This window comes from Bolinopsis microptera, chromosome 3 (genome assembly GCF_026151205.1).
Source record: "Bolinopsis microptera isolate Bmic1 chromosome 3, MBARI_Bmic_1.0, whole genome shotgun sequence".
Taxonomy (NCBI): domain Eukaryota; kingdom Metazoa; phylum Ctenophora; class Tentaculata; order Lobata; family Bolinopsidae; genus Bolinopsis; species Bolinopsis microptera.
Window position 1 is genome coordinate 6,575,938 of NC_087074.1, and position 24,677 is coordinate 6,600,614.

The following is a 24,677-nucleotide window of genomic DNA, read 5'->3' on the forward strand; positions in this document are numbered from 1 at the left end:
AACTCACATTAATCAAAACTTGATTAATCTTCAAAATTGTAAATTTACAGAAAAATGTTTTTTACAGTACGCGTATAATTACCTGGGGACCCCAGCCTATTATGTTCATAAACATAATAAAGATTCGGCGGAATGACAGGCTGAGCGCCGCCCGGTAATACGCCGCGCGTACGGAAATAAATTTTACAGAATAAAGGGCGATATTAAATAAAAATATTAGTTGAATTAAAAACCCTCAAAACTTATAAGTACACGGATGTTTAGCCTTTATAAACTTTTTAACATATCTATATTTAAAACATCATTATTAAAATTAATTGACGAATGACGATGTCAACTGTCAATTTTTCGCAGCTCGACCATCGACGCTTGCTGGGCGCGGCGCTCAGCTTTTCATTCCGTTACCTGGGGCCGACCCCAGGCTATTTTGTTAATATACATAGCCTGGCGTAATTGAACCCTCTAAAACGCGCAAGTATGCACGTTTATTCGATTTTACAATCAAATAATCAGATTTTACAATCTAACCCAGCGGCTGTAATTGCAGTTCTGAACGATCACGTGAATGCTAGTCACGTGCGCTCTAACACCCATTACTGGGCCGCGCTCAGCCTATCATTCCGCCAAATTTCTGTTTGTTTATGAACATGATAGCCTGAGGTACCCAGGTATAATAACATCCAATGAGCATGATCGCACTTTTTTAGGGCGATGGAGGTTACTGGGCCGCGCCGCGCACTCAATTATGCTTAACTTTTCACAACCACCACCTCGCTAGATCGGCGAAATGCGCTACTGCATACTGGGTCTCGCCGAGCTGCGATGAATTGACATCGTAAATTAAATTGCGCTACAATATTAAAATTATAGTACAATAATTGAATTTTAAGAGATTTTACATCTTTAATAAATCCTTTTAAATATTTCACATTGTTGCATTATTGTTTATTACCAGGCGCATCATTATCTATACACATAATTGTTTCTTTCTTCTTTTTTCTTTGAGTGTTGAGATATACGCGAGAAAGGTAAACCATAAACCATCAAACAGTTTATTACTTCCTTTTCGAAAAAACAATTATAACATTGATTCAGAGAAAGCCTGGTAACTCAGAAAGGTGGTTAAAAATTAATTATATTTGCTGCAATGAGTCAAGCTACTGATGAACTTAAAAACATAGTTTTAAACTAATTACAACACTACAAATCTATTACATTTATTGAGAAAATTATGTAATGTAACGCGATGGAAGTTCTTTAAGCGGGCAATTCCAGTCCAAACCCTGGAAACATGACATAAAAGATTCGTTTTTACTTGTTTGAATGAAAAGCACTAATATGCAATAAATCTTGCTATAGTGAAAATATCAATTTGATACATAATTTTGATTTACATTATTTTTTCGTTGGCTATTGTAATGTAATATATGTTTGTAGCACGTCGTGACCCCCATTCACCATTGTCGTTTTACTACGATACAACATATGACAACGTTGCTTTGACCCATCAAGTTTAATATGCTTTAAGAATAGACATTCTAGACAGTGCCTTAATATATACATAACACATTTAAAATTATGGGTCAAATTGTTTAAGGTGACCAACTCGAGTCCTTTACTCATTACTTATGCAAACCAAATGTAATGAAACCACATCATAAAGAGTCAGCAAAGAGATGTCTATATTTTTTGTGGAATTAATAACTTAATGAATTATATATTTACATGCAAACGGGAAGGACAGATCTCCCTTCGTCACAATTATTTGAAAAATATGCTAGCTGAGCTCTTACAAACTACTAAGTGCAAAGGCATAAAAATCGAGCCTTTCCTCCTTCCTTTTCAGCGGGACACAACGTCCTGCATGGGCCAATAAAGCGGATGGAGCTAGGTTAGACGTGAATCCTTGGAGTATGTGGAACCCACAGCCAGGAAAGGGTATTTTTAAGAGTGGGTGCAGTGTTGAATGCAAGGTTAATGGTCTTCTACTTCCAAATACCTATGATATCATTGTTTTTACTTGGAGACATTAATAACATTTGTCCATGCAGATTTGTTTATCAGATATTTTCATGTTTGATGTTATATTTAAAGCAAAATAGTAACTACTTATACTAATAGGTCGGAACTAAGTCCGATCTTCGCCAGATGACCCCATCGATATATCCCTGTCCTGTATCAGGGTTCACAGTTCCTCTTGTCTCGGTCGGCCTTACGGATTACTCTGCTCTACCATGCAAAGGTTCTCATAAGACTAATTCACTGGCCAGTAGCTCAGGATGTCTGATTATGCAGTGTCCGGCTATTCGTAATTCCTGTGTTTGACAACTTTGGTTGGCTACCATATAAAGTAACATTGCTGATCTTGTCCTTCTATGAATTACCCAGCATCGTACGCAACATCTTTGTCATATGTCCCGCCCAATCTTTTTTCTTGAGCCTCAGTGTCCAGGTTCCTGATCTGTAGAACAGTACCGATTCGCAAGCCGCAATGTTTCATCACATCTTAACCCTGAACTCCCTATCTGTGCTCTCATATTTTTGTTCACAACTTTTTAAACAATTTAATTCCTGTGTCACTGGCTCATTATCTCTCTTTATGTCAGGGTACTTCTCGACTAAGATGTTGACATCTCAACAGTTTCTCTATTGTGTCATCAATTTTACTTAAGCTAAGTCAGAATTCACACACCACCACTACCTTAAATAGTCCACTGGCAAAATCATTTTTCTACAGAACCCATATACTTTGGAATGGACTCCCTTTACAGGTAAAAACAGATTGGGTCTACTAGTCTTTTTAAATTTGAGGTCACTATTTTCCTTTTTGCTCCCCCTATTTTCCTTTTTTTCTTCCCACACACACCTTCTCACTGCACTAAAATCAACGGAAGTCTTCATATCTGTCAAATAAATGTCAGTGGGCTATCAAACAGGTCTATTACAGCAATTGATAGATTCAACTTTAAGTTCAAAAATGACATTTTGGCTCTACAGGAAACTTTGTTGGATAACTCCAAACCCCACTTAAATACCTTTCATAATCTCGACACATTTTCGGTGAACAACAGCAGAGGAGTGTCCACCAATGTTGCCCCAAGACTTGTTCCACAACAAATCAGTGAGCTTCAAGACACAACCACTGATGCACTTTGGGTCACAGTTAGGTACAATTCAACGGTAGTTATGATAGGTAACATATACATAAACCACTCCCTAACCTCTCCAAACAATTTGAGCTCAGCACTAACCAACATCACTAAAGCTCTACAATACTGCTCCAAGCTCAATATCAAAGATATAATAATTCTCGGTGACTTCAACAGCAGACACATCTCCTGGGGAGATATCATCTCAACCGATCGTGGAAGACAGCTGAACTCATTTATTGGTCAGCATAATCTGACATGCATTACTCCGAATACCAATACATTTGTTTCCCATAATGGTGGGAGTATCATTGACCTTGCTTTGTTGAAGGGCAAAGTATGTAGGCTATACCAATCGTCCAGTATTGACAGTGAAAGTGAACTTTTCACAGGTGCTCCTAATAGAGGTCACTTACCAATCATCCACCAATTCTGTCATGCACAAACTGCTCAAATTGCATCTCCTCTTCTTTACTGGGACCTTGAAAAACAGACTGGAATGCTTGGCGTGAATCACTAAACAGGTCCCTTCTCCTTGGAATAACTGGTAGGATCAACTCTTACATAGACCATCTAAAGCTGTGGCAAGACTTCAAAAACACTTTATCTGCAATTGGTAATCAGTGGATCCCTCTCAAGAAAGCCAGCATCCACTCAAAACCTTTTTGGAACTCTCTCCTTACAGACCTCTCACGAACTCTTCAAGCTGCGCAGGAAACGATGAAAACCAGCTACACACCGCATAACGTCTCCCTCCACAAACAAGCAAAGGAGGAGTTCTCTAATACCTTGATATCCGAAAAAAACAAATGGATTCATCAAAAACTGGAAAATCTCAATGTTGCACAATCTCAAACATTCTGGAAAAATTATAAGAAGACATTGACCAATAAGTCTAACGAGTACATGGGAAACCTCATGGATGGTGGCATTCTCCACTCTGACAGAACTCAGAAAGAAAACATCCTGTACAAATCATTCTTCTCTGGTGAACACATGAATGGAGGCAGTTTTGATCGTATTTTCGAACAGGATATCGATAGCTGCTATGACAACATTATATCCACCCAGTTCTCTTCTGACCAACTAGACCCAGTAATTAATGATCACTTGAATGGAAAAATAGGCCTAGAGGAAGTTACCTCGGCACTAAAGGCTCAAAATAGCAGTGCTAAAAGTTTTGACACTGACGATCTTCATCCAAGAATCCTTAAACATCTGCCTGTGTCAGCTCTTCATATCCTAACAAAACTTTTTGATCTTGTCCTTGACACTGGTATATGGGTCTGGGACGTATCCAATGTCACTTTCATCAAAAAGGATGGGAAGGAAAATTACATGAACCCCTCTGCTTACAGACCAATATCGATATCATCATATGTTGGAAAGCTTCTAGAAAAGATCTTGGAACGAAGAATAAAGCTCCATTGTGAACTAGAGGGCTTACTCGACGAAGAACAAGAAGGCTTTAGACCTCAAAGAAATACTGCAAGGTATCTTTATAAATTAGTTGCTACTCTAGATGCATGCAAGAGGAAAAAACTCACTACTTTCCTACTATGTATCGACTTTAGTAAAGCATTTGATAGTGTATGGGTGAAAGGCCTGGTTTTCAAGCTCAACAAATACCAAATACAAGGAAAAATCTTGCGGATAATCAATAACTTCCTGTTGTCTCGCAAAGTACGGCTGAGGGTTGACAACAGTCTCGGATTCCAACGCTCATGTGGATGGTTTGGGCTTCCCCAAGGCTCTGTCCTTGCACCTCTGCTATTTATCCTCTACATCTCGGATATGTTATGTAAGGACCAGCTTCCACTGGAATGCAGCTCTAACTCAAGTCTATTCAAATATGCGGACGATGGAAGCATAGCAGTATCCCACATGGATCCTATATGTGCTCACCGGATAATGCAGCTGATGTGCAAATACCTTCATGTCTGGTGCAGTAAATGGAAACTAATCCCGAACTGTGATAAAAACAAAACCGAGTGCATAATGATCGCACCAGCATCCTCAACTGCACCTGATGTCACAACCTTAAGTCCGTTAATTATTGGCAGCAGACCCATAACCTATACGTATCAATCAACTGTTCTCGGATTAACAATCGACAACAAGCTCACATTCAAGGGTCACGCAAAATTCAAACTCAAGCAATGCTGGTTTGCCTGGCACAGGATCACCCAAAACTCCACCCGCCACAGAGGTCTGAATACAAGCTCACTCAGAATGCTCTTCAGAACAGTGGTACTCACAAAACTTCTATATGCTGCTCCTATATGGCTAAAAGATAACCTCGACACTTTCAAAGACTTTTATGCCAGGGTCCTCTTGAAGATAAGCGGGGCCACTCACCATCCTCCCAAAGATTTGACCTCTGTTGCGCTTGGGATTCCACCCCTTGAGATATCCTACAAGATGGTCACTATAAAATTTATAATAAAAGCACTTACAAGTGACCTATTTATGCAAGGGCTCATCTTGCAGCTAGAGGAGGCAAAGGCCCACCGATACCAGCACCATATTGACGAGATACGTAAGTTTCTAACGTGGAAAACTGGGTCTAAAGAACTAAACAGAAGCAAAATAGACCTTCTGACTAGTGTCCAGAACGATGTTGTCAGCTACTCAAAAGAAGAAATAATCCGCTTCATGGAGTTTACTTGGAATAAACATCTCCTGCTGAACCCAAGAATAAATCAGAGTGAGGGTCAGATACTGGATAACATTGATGAAAGGAGCAAAAGATTATTTCCTCGCTACTCAAGCAGAAACACGGATACTAAGGTTATGTCTCTCCTACATGGCCATGACATCACCTTTGCAGCCTTCCAGGCAAGGGTAGCCAACAACTGCGACCCTCAGTGTCCAAATTGTAAGGTATTGGACACCAATTATCACAGACTCTTCTACTGTCCACTGTGCAGCTGCTCTTACAGGGAAACCCTGCAGGACCATTCCTTTAATGACCAACCATCATGGTCTATCTTAAGAGATGATAGTGATAACAGCATCACTGCCTTCCGCTCTCTAGCACAAATTGCCATTGGTGAACTATCATAAAGATGATTATTATAGTGCTCATCTCTTGTGACATTTATTCTTCTTCAGCCTCTACTACTCACTCTACTGCCTCATCTTCTGAACATCATTATCTTTAGTATAGTTGAGGATTCTCAACACCCACTTTCAAGTTGAGTACTCTCGACCCACTTAGTCCACATGCCTTGCAAACTTACAGCACGGTATTTGTAATGGTCTAAGTTCCTAATACTCGCCAGGATGGTTCCTCTAGTCAACCGTAGGAGAAGAGAAAGCTCAACAACAAATTAGATGGCTGCATTTTGTTTTCATTTTATTAGGTCCTAGTATTTATTCCTATTGTCTTAAAGTTTTAAGAGAACTCACCTTAAATTATTTTAATGCAGTCACTCAGATAAGTTTATATCAGGACAATTCAATAAAGACACATACTCTGCCCACAATAAGGGGCCATAATTGTTTCAATTATGTAACTGTATAGAATTATTATTATTATCACTGCACTTACATAATGACTATAATATATCATAGTATCAGACTTGTATTTAATTTATCGTAAATACCAATTTAATCTATATAATATATTCACAGTTATTCACCATTGATTTGTTTTTTTTTCTTTAATAGTTTTTCATAAAGTTTTGGATTTAGATTAATTTAATGGATCATTTGAAACTTTCAGAGCAGAGTTTCGAATTAGGCCTATAAACTTAAATTGCTGTCAATTATGTCAGACAAAGTTTAAATTGTCAGCATTTTCGGTTAAAAGGACTATAAATATCTCCGGGATTTCGACGCGGGATCATATTATCACTCAGCCCGGCCCGCTGTTAGATAAACATCTCAAGGTGATATCATCCCGCCCCGGAAATTTGTATAAACCCGGCCCGCTTTTTAGTCGTAACTGATGTTTATCATTCAATTCTCCGACTTACAATAATCAATGATACTGCTGATTAGAACTCGATAATAGTAGAACAGTTAGACGCGCGATCACGTGGGCGCGTCACGTGCGTACCACGTGCCACCAATAGCATACGCCGAATCTATACCACGTGACACGAAAGCGCACCACGTGATATGAAACATCGTAACCGTCCACTTCTTTTACACGCAAATTCCTGGGAACGTTGCCAAAGCAGCTAATTCTTGGAATTTCTCCAACGCGTGGCGTGAGAAGTTGGCGACTAGCCAGCTACCCTTGTCCGTGCCCTAAAAATATAGTATTGTTTTGCTTGCTCTCCTTCCAGCTCTTGTTCCTGCTAACGTTCAAGCTATTGCTCCACTATGACAGATCGGTTTGACATTCAGATTGATGAACTGCTTTTTTATCACTCTCTTCTAAAGTATAAATCCCTTGTCGAAATCGCCGGAGATAATTATAATCCATAAACACTTCACGCTCAGGGCTAAATAAATGTAATCCCTCAGCTGGCGCTTCGGGATTACATATTAACACAAAACTCGTGCGCTGCGCGCACTCGTATGTGTTTATCAGATCATCCCGCTAGCGCGGGATGATCTGTTATATAAACCCTTTGCGTGGCGGGTTTATGTTATTATATATCTGCTCTGAAATAAATTCATTAAATATTGTGTAGTTTGTGCCTGGACTAGAGGATTGCAGTTATGAATTATGGTTTAAGGACCCATGACTTTGGCCGGTATAAATATTTATTTTCCAACAGACGACAACTTCCTGTTTTTTTTCCTTCTATATTAGTTACTCATAGGATACAAGGATACAAGGATACAAGGATACAAAAGTGATAATTACTTTATTGAGTACACAATAGTTGTAATTCTGAAATAATTTAAGTTACACAATTCTAATTATTTACAAGTGTGTAGGGATAATTTAGAAATGTTATATAATGCTAGTTTTAGAAAAATAGATAAATCGAGTTTGTATGGTTCAATCTTATTTTAAGGTCCTATAGCATTATGCACTTGCCAGTATTTGAGTGGAAATCTGGGCTCTTATAGTAGGCTGTATAATTTTTGTTCACAGAGAGAATTGAATGGATTGCTCTTGCTGTGGCAGTGAGTGTGGTAGGATCTAGAGTTTTGTTGGAGAGCAAACCGACTAGGTCAGTAATGTTTAGGGGATGGAAATTGAATTTTTCCCTAACTGAGGAGTAGAGCAAACAGTCAATCAATACGTGACTTTCGTCCTCAATAGGCTTGAGCCCTTTGCTGAAAAAGCAGTAGGTGCACCAACGTTCTTCTCTTGGTACAAGGGGGGTTTCGTATCTGCCCCTTTCGATGTAGAGGTTGTGGCAGCTGATACAAAACCTTGTCAGACTTTTTCGAACATCCGGTATTTTGATAATTCGTAGGTATGCCTCTGGTTCGAAATCATGTTTAATTAAGTTATAGAATTCTAGTTTTGGCGAGGAGGCCTTGGCAGCTTTCCAGGTATTCACGAATTCTTCCCTCATGTTATGACTGATTTGGGTGGAGAGCTTAGATTTTGAGGAAGATGAGTACTGTAGACTGTTCTACAAGGACTGTTCTACAAGGACATTGACAGATGATACTCATATTAGGCATTCATTATTGCATCTAAATTATTTCACTTGCATTAGGTTTAGAAATTTATTCTCTGGTTAACAGATTTCAAATGTTTAATTAATTTGTAGTATGACAGTATATAAGAAGTTATTTAATTTTGCTTGGGCTGTTGTGTTGACTGTTCATGTTGGGGTTTAGTGGTGGTATGGAATTTGAATTTTATATAAATTTACACTATGAGGTTGGGGCATTTTGCATAGTAAATATGGTTACTACTCCTATATATCATATTATTTGATTGGTATTCGATTTCTGATTATTTCCCTAGGAATATGATTATTATATCTCAATTTGGCTTTAGGTAGGGTGCCCCGCTAAAAGAACTGGATTCTTCCAGGAAGCATCCCGTGCACAGAGCTTGGTCTACATATATATTAAATTATTAACCATTCATTCTGTATGTGCAGGAAAATTTATTTCAATCAATCAATAACGTTGATACATTTTTATCACTTTCTGGGGTAATTCAAATCACTTTTGATTATCCTGACATTCTGTTCTGACTGAAAGTGCCTTGCAGCACGCTAATTAGGAGCTATGTAAGGCGGAAACACGGCAAAATGAGAAGATGCCATATTATCGGCATAAGATTATAGCCAACAACAAGAACTACAAGCCTCTTACATGTTTAGGTGAGTGTTTAAAACCCCCATGGCCATTGTAGAAGTCTAAATATATAATGCCAATAATTGAGAAATGTGCAAACAAAGCAATGCTCTTTCTAAATTTTACATCATAATTAGACTTTCCTAATCTTCCATTCCTTATAACATCAATAATTTCAGAGTACGACTGCAGTCCCAAATACACGTGGCACAATGGACACTGCCTCGACCTTAGCTTCCAGGTACGGGTCCTGGTCATTGACCACACCACACATGTAACCTTAGTGTTCCTGCTCCTTCACTGATCAGATTACAATTGTACCTAATCTAATGATGATAAACTGCTCACTCGTCCCCCATGCTGTAGTTTACAAGTGCAGAATGAATTAGCATGTTGAGATGTTACACTGTGTAATTTTGAAGGACTCAAAATACCTTTGTGTGTTTTTTTCTCGCTGGATTATCAAATGACTTTGAGCAAGGGAACTCTTCAACTCTAGTATGTGACCACTTATGTGACCACTTTTACGGTTAAAGTCCTCCACGTATTTTAAAGAGCAATTATGAAATGTTGCATTATATATGTTTTATATAGCAAAAGATTTCTATTTTTGTTTTAAACACATATTAAACTTTAAAACATCCGCAGAAAAAGGATGTAGAGAAACAGTACCAGATCTGTTCAGTTTCAGAGAGAAAATGGAATATTCAGCTTGCTTCCACTCTCTACTTTATACTATCGTTAATTCTCGTCATCTACTTTGCCATACGTGAGTATTGAACATTATAACTGTTAGAAGATTTTAGTATATATAACTTTATACTTAATAGTAAAACTAATCTTATTTCGTAGTAAGAATACTTTGTAGGGTCGGGTCAATTTATTTCCCTGCTAACAAAAAATGAGATTCTGATATTGCATCAAGATTTTACCTCTGTGAAATTTTCTGAAATCTACTGTTAATTCAGCTGTTAACATACTGACAGCTTCATTCTGTCCAGGATTTGCAACAGTAGATAAAGATAATGACAAGGACATTAGTTTGCAGCTGTTCTACGCAACAGTAGCCGCCACGGCTGCTAACTTGGGACTTATTGTCATCTCTCACACGCTCTCACACCATTCACTCCATGTCTCCTCCTTCTTCACCCTTATTGTCGGATTCATACCTTCCTTCACCATTCTCTATTTTGGGGTGAGTTTCTGTTCAGTTTCTGTTATTTCACAATATTTACTGTGTACTGTTTTTAAAAACCAAGTTTCTAATCATTTTTATTTATCAATACTATCACAATTTACTAATCCTATTATAAATTCAATTATTGTTAATGCAACCAATCTTTTGTCCCATTTTAATAACAATAATTTCTCAGAGGGACACACTGAGTCCTCTGTATCTGACATTTGTTTGGAGTTGCCCTATTTTGATATCATACACCCTGTTATACTTAGTAAGTGGATATTTTCAAGTAACTTTAGCTTTAATTAGTGTCGAGCGTCACATCTTACCAAATATTTAAGAGATCTCTCCTGGGATTTTCTGTCACCTTATCATGAGTTTTAAAGCAGTGTGTTGGATTTTCATGGTATCTCATAAGAAATAATGTTGAGGTTATTACTTATTGTCACCACATGTTTGAAAATGGCAGTATTAGCGATTTGTGTATTTAGCTAACAATATTTTATTTCAGCCGTTATTGTTTTTGATAGTAGCTGGAGTGTTATACTCTGTGGGAGTCTTTTTATATACGCGTAAGTCAATTAGTAAATTAGTTAATTAGTTCATTAGTTAATTAGTTTATTACTGTATTTACTAAAATGCTTACTAAAATATTTACTTTTTATATACGCGTAAGTTACTAAAATATTTACTGTATTTACTGAAATATTTACTAAATATTTGTAATAAGATACATATTGTTATGATATATCTATAGTGTCATATTATAGTATTATGCGGATATTATTTACAGAATTCTAAATTGAATATATTTGTATATAACACTAACGTTCTATTTATAACTTGTACCTTGTTATTTAAATTTGAAACAAATGTACAATTCCGCCTTTTAATGGCAGGAACCACGGCTCTCGATTAATTACAATTACAATTTTATGCAAAAGAATAAAATGTTATTTAAAGAATACACTATTTAAATCTCTGTGTATCACTACTAATTATCAGTACTACTAAAACAAACTCTTTCTTCCTCAGATTTAGATTCAGACCTATCGGCCGACTCAGAGCCTGTACAGTGTGTGTTTTATTTACTCACTCTGCTTGGAGTTAACCTCGTGGGGGCGTCCACCAGATTCTACGACGAGCTCACATCGTAAGTTACACATTGTGTCGTACTTATCACTGATTTAAAAAGTTTTTCATCGCTAAATGAAATTCTATTTTTGCCCTGGTTACCTTGAAAAACAACACAGCTATAATATTAAAAGCTATATAAATTGCTTTTACACCATATTTTAATGTTATAATAATTGTTATTTCCTTTATACATAACACCATTTATTTCAATTTAAAAGTCATTAAATTTTGTATTAAAATGTCCGGTACTATAATAAACAGACGCACTGGTGATGCTAGAGTCTGGGAGTGTTAGCCAGCTTTAACTCCGTACTAATAACAACAGTATCCCACTGGGAATATACATGACGCAACGGGACCAATACAGTTCAAATTCCACTTAAATTAGTGACGCGCTGCTTTTGAAGGTGTTATCAGGTTTAGTCACTTGAGTTGGGTTTATTAGTTTTTTCCCATATTATTATTATCTGTAAAGTTGTGATGTTCTCCTGGCATTTCTTTACGATTGTACTGCGCTTTGCTTACTTAAATAGAATGCCATATATAGGTAATTACTGGTTTAGTTAATTGGTAAAATGGTTATTGTTAAATGGGGTAAATAAATGGAGTCAACTCTCTAAGTGCACGGTGTAGAAATAATCCGGTATAGAGAGGTTCACATGATCCCAAATCCTCTCAAATAACCTGTCAAGCGTCTCATGACTCTGATATACCCCTTTACTCTTTAGCCTTATGTGCAAGTATTGTGTCGTATAGCGATGAAATACAGCTCAATATCTACTCATTTTACCACCAAATCAAATGTGACCACTGAAAAATCGCATTACTTTCTGAAAATATCAAATCACGGGCTAATTGACCAAAACTTTGGGGAAAAGAAGAGGCTCGGTATATCGAGGTACCCGGTATAGAGAGGCACAGTATACAGAGGTTTTACTGTAATATTATCAAATTGCAAATAGCTGTAAACTCAGTAAAAGGAATGTGAAACTTTAAAGTTATAATAATAATGATGTATGCACATGTTAATATATCAGACGTACAATACAATATGTTACACAATAAAACATAAATCAACCGCAATATTATGTAGTACAAGCAGGCTCCGACAACACTGGCAGTGTACTCGAAAATAATCGGATATAGTTTACTCCCGGAGTCCCGCAATAAATCAGTCTCGGAAATCTCATAAAATGTATGACGTCACTCACGTCACACGTAACACCACGTGACGTCACACACCACGTGACTAGAACATAGTCTCGGTGCTATTGAAGTTGAGAATGAAGGTCCGTATCTGGAAGGGCTGGAGTTCAATAGTGTGCTTGGCAGCGTCGTCATGTTGGGTGTGAGATTTGTAATCTACAACTTTCTTTATATCTCTGTCTGCTGCTAAGCCAAGCTCCTGTGGGGGAGGCGACTCTTTTTAGTTACGTAACTAATTATAGGGAGTCATAAATATCAGAAAATTTGAATATCTTTTAAAATCCTTATATAGCTGACTGAAATCAATTATTAGCTTTAAATTGTCTTGGGAAGTTTACGAATCCTATTAAATTATAAACTGTTTTCACTATGGTAATAATATTATTACATAATAGATCGCATAAATAACGCTATGTCCTCTTACCTGATATCCGTTGAAGTTACCCTCCACTCCAAATATATCATCCAACTTGACAGTAATAGGTTTGCCTCCCTCAGACCCAGGTAAAGTATTCTCCAGTCTCACTAACAGATCCGTCCCGTTTACAGAGGGTATCTTCTGCAGGGTCACTATGTTCAGGTATTGGCTTGCTGGGGTCGCGCTCTTGTAGAAGTTCCATGTAGGCACCTGTAAGGTAGAAACGTCATGTATCTACAATTTACATCTCTACATCTCTACATCTCATCAGACTACATCTCTACAATTTACATCTCTACATCTCTACATCTCATCAGACTACATCTCTACAATTTACATCTCTACATCTCTACATCTCATCAGACTACATCTCTACAATTTACATCTCTACATCTCTACATCTCATCAGACTACATCTCTACAATTTACATCTCTACATCTCATCAGACTACATCTCTACAATTTACATCTCTACATCTCTACATATTTATTATAGATTCTATAATGCAGCAAAGTAGAGTGTCCGGGTGAAAGGTGAAAGCTGATGTTTGTAAAGATGTTATTGCGAAGCTGCTAACCTCAATTCCTCCCTCGTTTCCAATAACAACAGTGGGTTTGTAAAACAAGTCCAGACCAACATCTCGGTGCATGTGATAAGAGATAGTATCTGAGTAGAACAGCCAGTGCCTCCCCCGCACTATCAGCCCTCTACCATTAGCAGTCTCGTTAAGGGGTTCACCTACTCCTCTGTGATCATCATTTAGTATCCGCCTGTGTACCATAAACTCCACCTGTTGGGATCTGGTATAAGGTTACTATTGAGTATTGGTTAATAATGGTTACTACTGGTTACTACGGGTTACTACGGGTTGGATCCCTCTTTCTCTGATGTTTTGTTAAAGTCACTAAAAGTGAATGTCTCTGTGAGACCACCATATTAAATACCTGGTAGTCTCTGTGAGACCATATTAAATACCTGTCCGTCTCCGAGACTGGCAGCCCCCTGACTTCTGTCAGTCAGAACAGTCAGCTGCATTCCGCGCGCACTGTCTACTATAGTAGCGCGCGTGTTGACTGGGTAGTAGTTCCCCGCTATAGGCTCCGTAACCGTCAGATCCCAGGTAGGCTGCTTGTTTAACACTCTTTCAACCATCTCTCTACCTGAACCGGGTAACTCGTCAGGGTTATTGATAAACAGTAGAGTTAGAAAGTACACAAATGTGAGGTTTATTAGTGGAATTGTTGAAAAACTACCTGCTACTTACCGTTACTGACTCCTACTTACCGTTACTGTCCGTGTAGAAAGTCTTGTTAGTAGCTAGACTAGTATCGTACCGTGTTATTATCTCCCTGCCATGATCTAGAGGGATAGGACCAACTGTCCACTCTACTTCTATGTGGAACTTATCGTAGTATATTCTTGTTACCTGGGTTATTACGTGTCAGAGTGTGACGTCACAACACGTGTCAGAGTGTGACGTCACAACACTTGCCAGAGAGTGACGTCACAACACGTGACAGAGAGTGACGTCACAACACTTGCCAGAGTGTGACGTCACAACACGTGACAGAGTGTGACGTCACAACACGTGACCACATCAGACAATATTGCAACTAGACGAAACAAACATGATATTTGTATCTGAATTATTAATCGGTATTGTTGAATGTTGTCAATGAAATCGAATAATATAAATAAATAAATCATATTTATTAATATTATAAAATAAATTGTCCTCTATTAACCTGGGTAATCCAGTCGTCGAATGTTTGCCAGACTTCAGTGAACAGTTCCCCAGGTATGTAGTCCGTCAGTATGGGGTCTCCTAGGTCGTCGGGTGAGTTGTTCAGTGGTCTGAATATGTACGCTCCTGCAATTTATTATACTAAAGGGTGTCAGCTGTTAATAAAGTACTGCTTATTAATCAGAACTAGAACTGTACTTACCAGGACTAGAACAGTACTTACCAGAGGGTTGGTTGTCCACTTTATCACCAGGACTACAACTGTACTTACCAGACGTTTGGTTGTCCACTTTATCACCAGGACTAGAACAGTACTTACCAGAGGGTTGGTTGTCCACTTTATCACCAGGACTAGAACTGTACTTACCAGAGGGTTGGTTGTCCACTTTATCACCAGGACTAGAACTGTACTTACCAGAGGGTTGGTTGTCCACTTTATCACCAGGACTAGAACTGTACTTACCAGAGGGTTGGTTGTCTACTTTATCACCAGGACTAGAACTGTACTTACCAGAGGGTTGGTTGTCCACTTTATCACCAGGACTAGAACTGTACTTACCAGAGGGTTGGTTGTCCACTTTATCACCAGGACTAGAACTGTACTTACCAGAGGGTTGGTTGTCCACTTTATCACCAGGACTAGAACTGTACTTACCAGAGGGTTGGTTGTCCACTTTATCACCAGGACTAGAACAGTACTTACCAGAGGGTTGGTTGTCCACTTTATCACCAGGACTAGAACTGTACTTACCAGAGGGTTGGTTGTCCACTTTATCACCAGGACTACAACTGTACTTACCAGAGGGTTGGTTGTCCACTTTATCACCAGGACTAGAACTGTACTTACCAGAGGGTTGGTTGTCCACTTTATCACCAGGACTACAACTGTACTTACCAGAGGGTTGGTTGTCCACTTTATCACCAGGACTAGAACTGTACTCCATGAATCTCTGAGTAAGTTTGTCACTTCTCCCACTCAGCCCAGCTAGCTTATTAGTTATCATCTTCATAGCGCCGGTCCTACTGTCAAAATACACCTTGTAAATCTGGGACTCCACCATTAGATCCTCCCCGTAGTAAACTGGCACACTCTTCAGTACTCGTCCCACATGGTTTAGAGACACTCTCAGTTCGAATGAGGCGAAGCCGAGAGGTGGAAGCTCAGCTCTGAACACCCCCTCTAGTGGTAGAGAGTCAGGGTTGAGAGCTCTAGTGGCAGCGCTGACACGGAGGTACTCTACTGGCATGTACTGTTGTGTAACCAGGTTAACAGCGTGGTAGTGGGGGTGGGTTAGAGGTATTCTGATGTACTCTATTCGTGGAGTTACCCTGTGGGTATATGTATAATAAAATAGTGGGTTATGATAATTGTAGGGTCACACGCCTGATACATAGATAAAATTATTGCGAACAATGAAGAAGACAGAAGTCGTTGACGTTAGTCAAACTTATTACTCGTGCTTATTTATATGAAAAAAGAAATCAGAATAATCCGAACTTAATAAAACCACGCACCTGGCATTGTACACAACAATAGTGAGACTGCGGTTACCATCCTGAGTAACCTCACAGTAACTCTCGTTTAGTAACCGACAAGCGTGTAACTTGCCAGTGTACACTGACTTCATCTTCAGGCCTTTAGTAATCAGTGTTTCACATTCTGTCTGACCCGCAGCTAGTCTTCTAGCGTAGTCGTCCGCTACGTGCTGGGAATAGTGTGTTTGTTCGTTTGTTTGTTCGTGTGTTTGTTCGTGTGGTTGTTCGTGTGTTTGTTCGTGGGTTTGTTCGTGTGTTTGTTCGTTTTTTCTTTCGTGTGTTTGTGCAATTCAAAGTATAACTGGCATTTTCGGAAATTTGAACAAAGCAGTGTCGAACTTATGGTATAAGGTTGTGACGTCAACTTATTGTTAAATGATCTTATCCTAAAATAGTTGTGCGTCATCCATAAAAAGGGCATCGATGGGCATGGACTTAAACAGTTATAAATTGAATTGTGATGAAAATAAACATTACCATCGTGTTTGCCTTCTATTCCTATAATTAGCAAGTACAGCTATATTTCAGCTTAATAGAGTATGGTATATAATATCAGGAATATTTATTTTTCAATTCTTCAATTTTTACCGAAAAAAGATGAAAAATGGGCATGTGCATCTGCATCGGTATTAAGGCCTTCTAATTTCTCGCGAGAATCATTTATTCTCACGGGAAATCACAACGTCACAATGATAAGTGATAAATCAACATGATGGTGGAATATTTCTGAAGGCGTCACTACAACGTCAACTATATAACTTGTTGATTGTTGAAACGAAATGGTATTAAAACCCATCTTCTAGAAGTTTCTAAACCCCCAATTTCTTGTGGCTATTAGATCACTAACCTGTTTGCTGGTCACTAACTGGTCACTTACTGGTCACTAACCTGTTTGCTGGTTCCACTGACTGCATCGTGGTGCTGAGAGACCCCCATAGCCAGTCTGAGTAGCTCAGAAGTAGCCCCCAACTTGTCACCAGGTGCTGCTGCTGCCTCCACGTGCTTACACACCTGCAACACATTGTTACAGTCCCGGACATACCCTTTTAGGGTGGGGCGAGAGGTGAAGTAACCAGTCCAGTAAGAGTGGGGACCGTCAGCGTACGGGAACAGATCGTCCGTTTTATTTTGTAGCCCTCCTACGGGAGTAGTGGTCACGTGACGGTATGTGGTCTGGTTAAGGAGCAATAACTGACTCTGAAAAAAGAGTCCCTTAAGGGGGACCCCCCGGCCCCCTTAAGCCCAACAGAATAAACATGATGCTGAGTGCTGACTTGCTCTAAAACTGACAATATTAATCTTTACCAATAGATTTGAGAACAGCGTCCATGTACTGAGAAGGGGTGGAGTAGATCATCTTGAAGCCGTTGTTGGTTGTGTTGGCGTTAACGTAGTCCATTAAGATGTCCAGGTTTTTGAAGTACTTGTGGGCGTTCTGGTAGCAGAAGTCCCCTCCCATGGTCAGCATTATGTTACCACTTCTGTAGTGGGATGACTGAGGGGATGTGTTTCAGATATTTAACTTTAATTGTTACCTGGAAATATTTGAGATATAGTTTTATGTATAAGTTTCATTGACCACGTTGCTTATTGGTAAATACTTTTGTAGTTTTGTTACAATTATGAATGATACGAACAGAATCAGAAGGTTTCAAAACCAATCAGGCTGCGATCTTGATGTAATTTCAGTTATTATTACTTTATTGGCAACACGTTTTATCATCAGTGTATAGGATGCACCAGCAGACACTGTACAGAAGATAAAATGAATGTTTTGGCTTATTTTACATTACACGTGACATGCCATCACACCACGTGACACCACACCACGTGATGGCAACTCTAAAGATGGTAACTTTAGAGACTGACCTGTTGCCTCATGTAGCTGAGCAAGAGTTCAGATCGAGCTACAACATTGTATTCGGGAGATGCTCTGTTAGTTACTATTGGAGGGTCTTTACAGTTCGTATCAAAACAGAACCCATCAGGACCCTCGTATCGGTAATAGACTACACTCGTAAATATTGAGCTGTTCTCTTCTTCAATCACCCAGCGGAATTCCAGGCTGAGAACGTAGGATTTTTATAGGGGCGGGAAATATGGGAAAGTTAAAGGGGGTGACCCTCCATAAAGTGCTAGCTGGTACATCCCATATTATTGTTTTTATCTGATACAGTTATACGATTAGGAACCTGTTCTGTAAGATAATCAATCATATCCTGTACCCTCTGAAATACGTTATACTCGGGGCTGTCCTTGTTGGTAACCATGGCGGGGTCGTTACAGGCTGTATCGAAACAGAAACCGGAGGGTGCCCAATACATATCCCACATAACGTGTGTGAAGATTGAGGTGTCACTCTCCATGCTCAGCCACCGGTATTCTAGACTGGGGAAGTGTGATGTCATGACACGTGGCGTGACGTTATATTATGTGGCGTGACGTCATGACACGTATTTTGGTCTTACAACTTCTTGTTGAAGAATTTTACATGGTGTCTGCCGTTGCATCCGTCTCACGATACCCAACAAAAATAACCTGTTCCTCCAAATAAGAAACAAAGTCCTCAACTCTCTCTGGAATGTTGTACTCAGGAGATTGAGGGTTCCTGACCATTGGGGGGTCAGCCCTTCTACGGTCGAAGTCAAATCCTGGGGGTGCATTGTAGTGTTGTCGATACAGGACACCGGTGAACAAGTTCCCATTTTCCACTTTCCAGTTAAATTCTAGACTGAAAGTGTTGTTCTCTCATGGTCATACTGTGCTTTGTTTCCGCAGCAATAGAGTGAATAGACCATTGTATTACAAAATACAATAATACATTTGCATTTTTGATTCATATCATATCCTGTACCCTCTGAAATACGTTATACTCGGGGCTGTCCTTGTTGGTAACCATGGCGGGGTCATAGGTGCAGATTTCGTTTTGAGGTGAACTTTTAAGTTCCCGAGAAATCTTCTTAAGTTTGCTTTTTTTTTCTCCTCGGGCACATTCGTAACCTACGGGCCAGGTAAACCTAAACTACATATTGACCGTTATGTACGTCGGTATCTGTTGAGGAGCCAAATCATCTGAAAAGCCCTAAACCTATATTTTGCTCAGGCACGTAGCCAAGATTTTTCTTTGGGGGGGGGGGGGGGGGGGCTGTCGGCGAGCGGAGCTGCAAGCTGTGGCAGGGGTCTGGGGGCGGACCCCATTGGCGGGGGCTAGGGGGGAAAATTTTGCGAAATTATAGGGTGTTTTAGGCTAAATTGAAAGTTTAATGAATTTACAAAAATGTATGGTTTGGCATAATCATTGCCTACAATCCTGACCTGAGTAATTTCCCCCTTTGAGACTTTATTTTGGGTTGAAAATTGAGTTTATCGAGAGGAAGTGAAAAATCTCTGGTTCAAATTTGGATTTGAAGCCATGTTTAATTTTTTCTGTTGAGGTCAATTTTTTGCGCAGAAAGCGCTCGATTTTAGGGGCGAAAATTTAAGTTTGCTTTTAATTTTTATGGTCCTGTCGGCACCTGAAATCGACGAAATCTGCAGGGGTGGGCGGGGTCGCTACAGGCTGTATCGAAACAGAAACCGGAGGGTGCCCAATACATATCCCACATAACGTGTGTGAAGATTGAGGTGTCACTCTCCATGCTCAGCCACCGGTATTCTAGACTGGGGAAGTGTGACATAATATCACGTGGTGTGACATAATATCACGTGGTGTGACATAATATCACATGGTGTGACATAATATCACGTGGTGTGACATAATATCACGTGGTGTGACATAATATCACGTGGTGTGACATAATATCACGTATTGTGGTCTTAACAATTATTGTTGAAAGTCAGTTTACAGTTTACATTTTACATGGTGTCTGCCGTTGCATCCAAGAAGGCCATTAAGCCCTATTTTCTCACGACACCCAACAAAAATAACCTGTTCCTCCAAATAAGAAACAAAGTCCTCAACTCTCTCTGGGATATTGTACTCAGGAGATTGGGGGTTCCTGACCATTGGGGGGTCAACCCCTCTACGGTCGAAGTTAAACCTTGGGGGTGCATTGTAGTGTCGATACAGGACACCGGTGAACAAGTTCCCATTTTCCACTTTCCAGTTAAATTCTAGACTGAAAGTGTTGTTCTCTCATGGTCATACTGTGATTTGTTTCCGCAGCAATAGAGTGAATAGAACATTATATTACAAAATACAATAATACATTTGCATTGTTTGATTTGATTGCTACTAGAGCACTTATACGGCTTTAGGGTACTTAAAAGTTGCCAAATTGATTAAGCAAGCAAGATGAATGAGATATAATATATTGTTACACACAATATATTGTATGTTTACTGATTACTCACTCTTTGTTCCTCTTTCTTTTATCATAGTCCTGATAATGCATCCTAGCAAAGAATAGTCCCTTCATACCCATCTGAGCACTGAGAGCTGCGTGTGCTGAACTGTGTCCAAACGGATCTATCTAGATTGAATAGGTTTCAGCAATGAGGTGAGACTGTGAGAATACAAAAAACACACAAAAAGACAAAAACAGAGAATTTCGCGGAGTGATGATAGATACAACAGTACAACAACTTCAGCTGAGAAAAAGTCTCAGAGACTTGAGGATGACGCAAACAACTTAAGAACTAAGAAAAATTCACGACCACACTGAGCAGTACTTGACTGCAAAGAATTTTGATTTGAAAGATTTGGAGCAGTGTTATACTATCTGACCTGCCAAGCGATGGTGGGGGTAACATCATAGTCAGGTCCTCCAACCTCCCTCTGTAACCACATCAGTCCTTCACTCATCTGGTCTATTGTTGCTGCGTAGTGAACACTCGCTTCATCGTTCATACAGTACCTGGACATGGTTTAACTACAATAATATTGTAAAAGTCCATCATCTACTTAATATTATTATACAAACATAGAAGAAAATCATGATTCCCGTTATAAGAAGTTATAATATATATTTGTCTGAGACTAACCCCGCGTTGATGAACTCGAGCTGTCCCCCCTTGACCAGGTTCCTGACCTGCTGTCTGGTCTCCTTGTCTTGTTCCTCCCACCATCTCTTAAAGAACGCTATCTCCACGTAGATAAACTTCTTCTTAGGATCCTTTACCAGCTGCTCTATGACAGTGTCTATTATGTACTGTACCTGGAAGAAACTAGCTTATTGAAACTGTGGTTCAAATGATCGATATTGTACAGAAAAACCATCTCGAGAATGATTTATTCTGAAGAAAACCTGGCAAGTCTTATAATCATCCCTCCCGGCCTCCCCATTACAATGCTAAGGTCTACCTTACTCGGGATTATTATAACCGGGATAAAGTGGTGGGTTTTGGAAGATTCCGCCATATTTTTCCCGGTCAAAAATTTCACCAGTCATAAAAAAACCCGCCGACTCAGATTATGGGGTTCCAAGGGGGTGGTGATCATCATATTTTACCTGAAGTCTCATATGTGCTAGAGAAGACTTTTGAAGCAGTGGATGGAGGGCTGTAACTTTATTGGCGGTTGCTACCATAATTTCGTTATAAAAATCACAATTTGGTTATAGAAATCAGATTTCAGGGTGGACCGTGATTCTCACTTTTCTTGCCCATGAAGTGAGTAAACTGTGCCACTATTTCATGGTCCACGGTGGATTGATTACTGGAGCAGCTGAAGATGCAAAGCCAAGACGTTCCCCAATACCAAGCGGTGGGTAGGAAATTAAGCTCCGGCTGACCTTCAGAGCAGTAGCCCCATTAGCGGACAAAATGAAAGTCTTGTTAAGACAACAATACAACTTCGAATTTGACGGTCAGCAGCAGGGGGATATCAATAATGATGATGGAGGGGACATTAGCGATAATGAGAATGAGAATACGCTTTAATGAAGATTTGACTTATTATTGCTATAGATTTATTTTCCTTTAAATACTAGACGTGTCTTTTTTTTCTATTTCTGAGTAATATCAGTAACTGTAAATTGAAATAACTTCTTTAACAAGTAACAAAAACAGAAATTTCGGTTGAAAATTTGTTGACCTCTGAAAAAAAAACTTGAAAGGTCGGCCACCGGTAAATACATGACCGGGATAATTTGGCGGGTTTTGGGAAATTCCGCCATATTTTTACCGGTTATTAATTTTCCCAGTCATAAATTAACCCGCTATAATATTCCCGAGTAAGGTATCCAAAAATGTAAGCATATCAGCAGCACCAACATTGTAGGTTCATATTAAAATGTGACCCGTGAGACTTTCCCCCTCCTTTGAGAGACTCACCCCACTCTTGTGAGATTTCCCCCTCCTTTGTGAGACTCAGCCCGCCCTTGTGAGACTCAAACCACCCTTGTGAAACTCACCCCGCCCTTGTGAAACTCACCCCGCCCTTGTTAGACCCACCCCACCCTTGTGAAATTCACCCCACCCTTGTGAAACTCACCCCACCCTTGTGAAACTCACCCCACCCTTGTGAAACTCACCCCACCCTTGTGAAACTCACCCCACCCTTGCAAAACTCACCCCACCCTTGTGAAACTCACCCCACCCTTGTGAAACTCACCCCACCCTTGTAAGACTCACCCCACCCTTGTGAAACTCACCCCACCCTTGTGAAACTCACCCCAACCTTGTGAAACTCACCCCACCCTTGTGAAACTCACCCCACCCTTGTGAAACTCACCCCACCCTTGTGAAACTCACCCCACCCTTGTGAAACTCACCCCAGCCTTGTGAAACTCACCCCAACCTTGTGAAACTCACCCCACCCTTGTGAAACTCACCCCACCCTTGTGAAACTCACCCCACCCTTGTGAAACTCACCCCTCCCTTGTAAAACTCACCCCTCCCTTGTGAAACTCACCCCTCCCTTGTGAAACTCACCCCACCCTTGTGAAACTCACCCCACCCTTGTTAGACTCACCCCACCCTTGTGAAACTCACCCCACCCTTGCGAAACTCACCCCACCCTTGCGAAACTCACCCCACCCTTGTGAAACTCACCCCACCCTTGTGAACTCACCCCACCCTTGCGAAACTCACCCCACCCTTGTGAAACTCACCCCACCCTTGTGAAACTCACCCCAACCTTGTGAAACTCACCCCACCCTTGTGAAACTCACCCCACCCTTGTGAAACTCACCCCACCCTTGTGAAACTCACCCCACCCTTGTGAAACTCACCCCAACCTTGTGAAACTCACCCCACCCTTGTGAAACTCGCCCCACCCTTGTGAAACTCACCCCACCCTTGTAGATATCATCTTTAGACCCGTAGTAGTACTGATCCACGGTCTTGAGCCACCCAACATCGTCATGAGTGTGAGCCACCACGTGGACCGTTATAGTTCCTTCGTGTCCTGGAACCTTCTCATCTGACGGCCTAAGTACGTGGAGAGAGAGAGAGGAATATTAGGACAGCTGCACGCTAGTCAGATATATTAGTTAGTGTAATAAGATAAAATATCTGGGTTTTATTAGCTTATTGAATGAAATATTGATCAAGGTGGGCTGTCTTTCTGGCTAATACTTTTTAATAATATCTAGAGTTCAAACTTGTGTGACGTTCGCAAAGCTGAGTGAATTGTGGTCTGTAAATTGTCAACCGTTTGGTTAAAATTATGGAGTAGGGAAAAATACTTTGATTTATCGACCTCACGCTCACCCGATACCACTCTGTTTAAACGTTTTAAGCGCAGAAGGCCACCCTTTTGAAACATATTTTTGAAACAAGCTTTAACAAAAGCTACGTGTTTTTGTAATCCAATCAAATCAAATTTCTTGAACGGCAAAACCAAAAGTATTTTTCAATATTATGTGCGTATTAATCTACTGATTGTTTTGGAATAATTAATCTCAATTCAAAATAAATCTCCTAGACTTTAGTTCCAACTTACGTGTCCACATCTGCGTGATTTATATCAATATCGGGCTCATCAGCTGTTGTAACGGTTACAAAAACCAGCGCTACAAGCGCCGTTACAAGCGTTACAATTCTCATATCAAGCAAATGTCAAACAGTTCAGCAAAGTGCGACATCCAATACTCTAGATTCATGAACTTTCTTATCTTTGTCATTGCGTTATACTCAAC

General features: G+C 39.8%; 2 protein-coding genes across 4 annotated transcripts in view; one reads left to right on the forward strand and one right to left on the reverse strand.

Annotated features, from left to right (window-relative positions):
* LOC134813455 (adenylate cyclase type 8-like) overlaps nucleotides 1-24,677 on the forward strand; it is an 89,014-nt gene that overhangs the window by 16,400 nt on the left and 47,937 nt on the right. Inside the window, exons 1-8 of one of the 2 annotated variants that reach the window (XM_063821250.1) lie at nucleotides 1,196-1,223; nucleotides 9,287-9,400; nucleotides 9,554-9,615; nucleotides 10,023-10,143; nucleotides 10,376-10,569; nucleotides 10,748-10,825; nucleotides 11,066-11,126; nucleotides 11,590-11,707. In XM_063821250.1, coding sequence (XP_063677320.1) covers nucleotides 9,337-9,400; nucleotides 9,554-9,615; nucleotides 10,023-10,143; nucleotides 10,376-10,569; nucleotides 10,748-10,825; nucleotides 11,066-11,126; nucleotides 11,590-11,707 — 698 coding nt within the window. In that variant the 5' untranslated portion in view covers nucleotides 1,196-1,223; nucleotides 9,287-9,336. Of the gene's footprint in view, nucleotides 1-1,195; nucleotides 1,224-9,286; nucleotides 9,401-9,553; nucleotides 9,616-10,022; nucleotides 10,144-10,375; nucleotides 10,570-10,747; nucleotides 10,826-11,065; nucleotides 11,127-11,589; nucleotides 11,708-24,677 lie in introns of those variants that run through there. The other variant, XM_063821249.1, reaches the window with a different exon arrangement.
* LOC134813456 (lysosomal alpha-mannosidase-like) lies at nucleotides 12,678-24,624 on the reverse strand. 2 transcript variants are annotated; one of them, XM_063821252.1, is made up of 16 exons: nucleotides 24,482-24,624; nucleotides 23,829-23,967; nucleotides 21,580-21,752; nucleotides 21,323-21,452; nucleotides 20,950-21,068; nucleotides 19,135-19,327; nucleotides 17,902-18,091; nucleotides 17,485-17,735; nucleotides 16,576-16,766; nucleotides 15,956-16,389; nucleotides 15,062-15,186; nucleotides 14,601-14,742; nucleotides 14,292-14,476; nucleotides 13,894-14,106; nucleotides 13,322-13,525; nucleotides 12,678-13,096 (listed from the first exon to the last, which is right to left on the reverse strand). In XM_063821252.1, the coding sequence occupies exons 1-16, from the start codon at nucleotides 24,583-24,585 to the stop codon at nucleotides 12,941-12,943; spliced, it is 2,949 nt and encodes a 982-aa protein (XP_063677322.1). In that variant the 5' UTR covers nucleotides 24,586-24,624; the 3' UTR covers nucleotides 12,678-12,940. The 2 variants fall into 2 exon arrangements, with proteins under 2 accessions (XP_063677322.1, XP_063677321.1); XM_063821251.1 differs by lacking the exon at nucleotides 19,135-19,327 and adding an exon at nucleotides 18,466-18,661 and having other exon boundaries at nucleotides 24,482-24,616.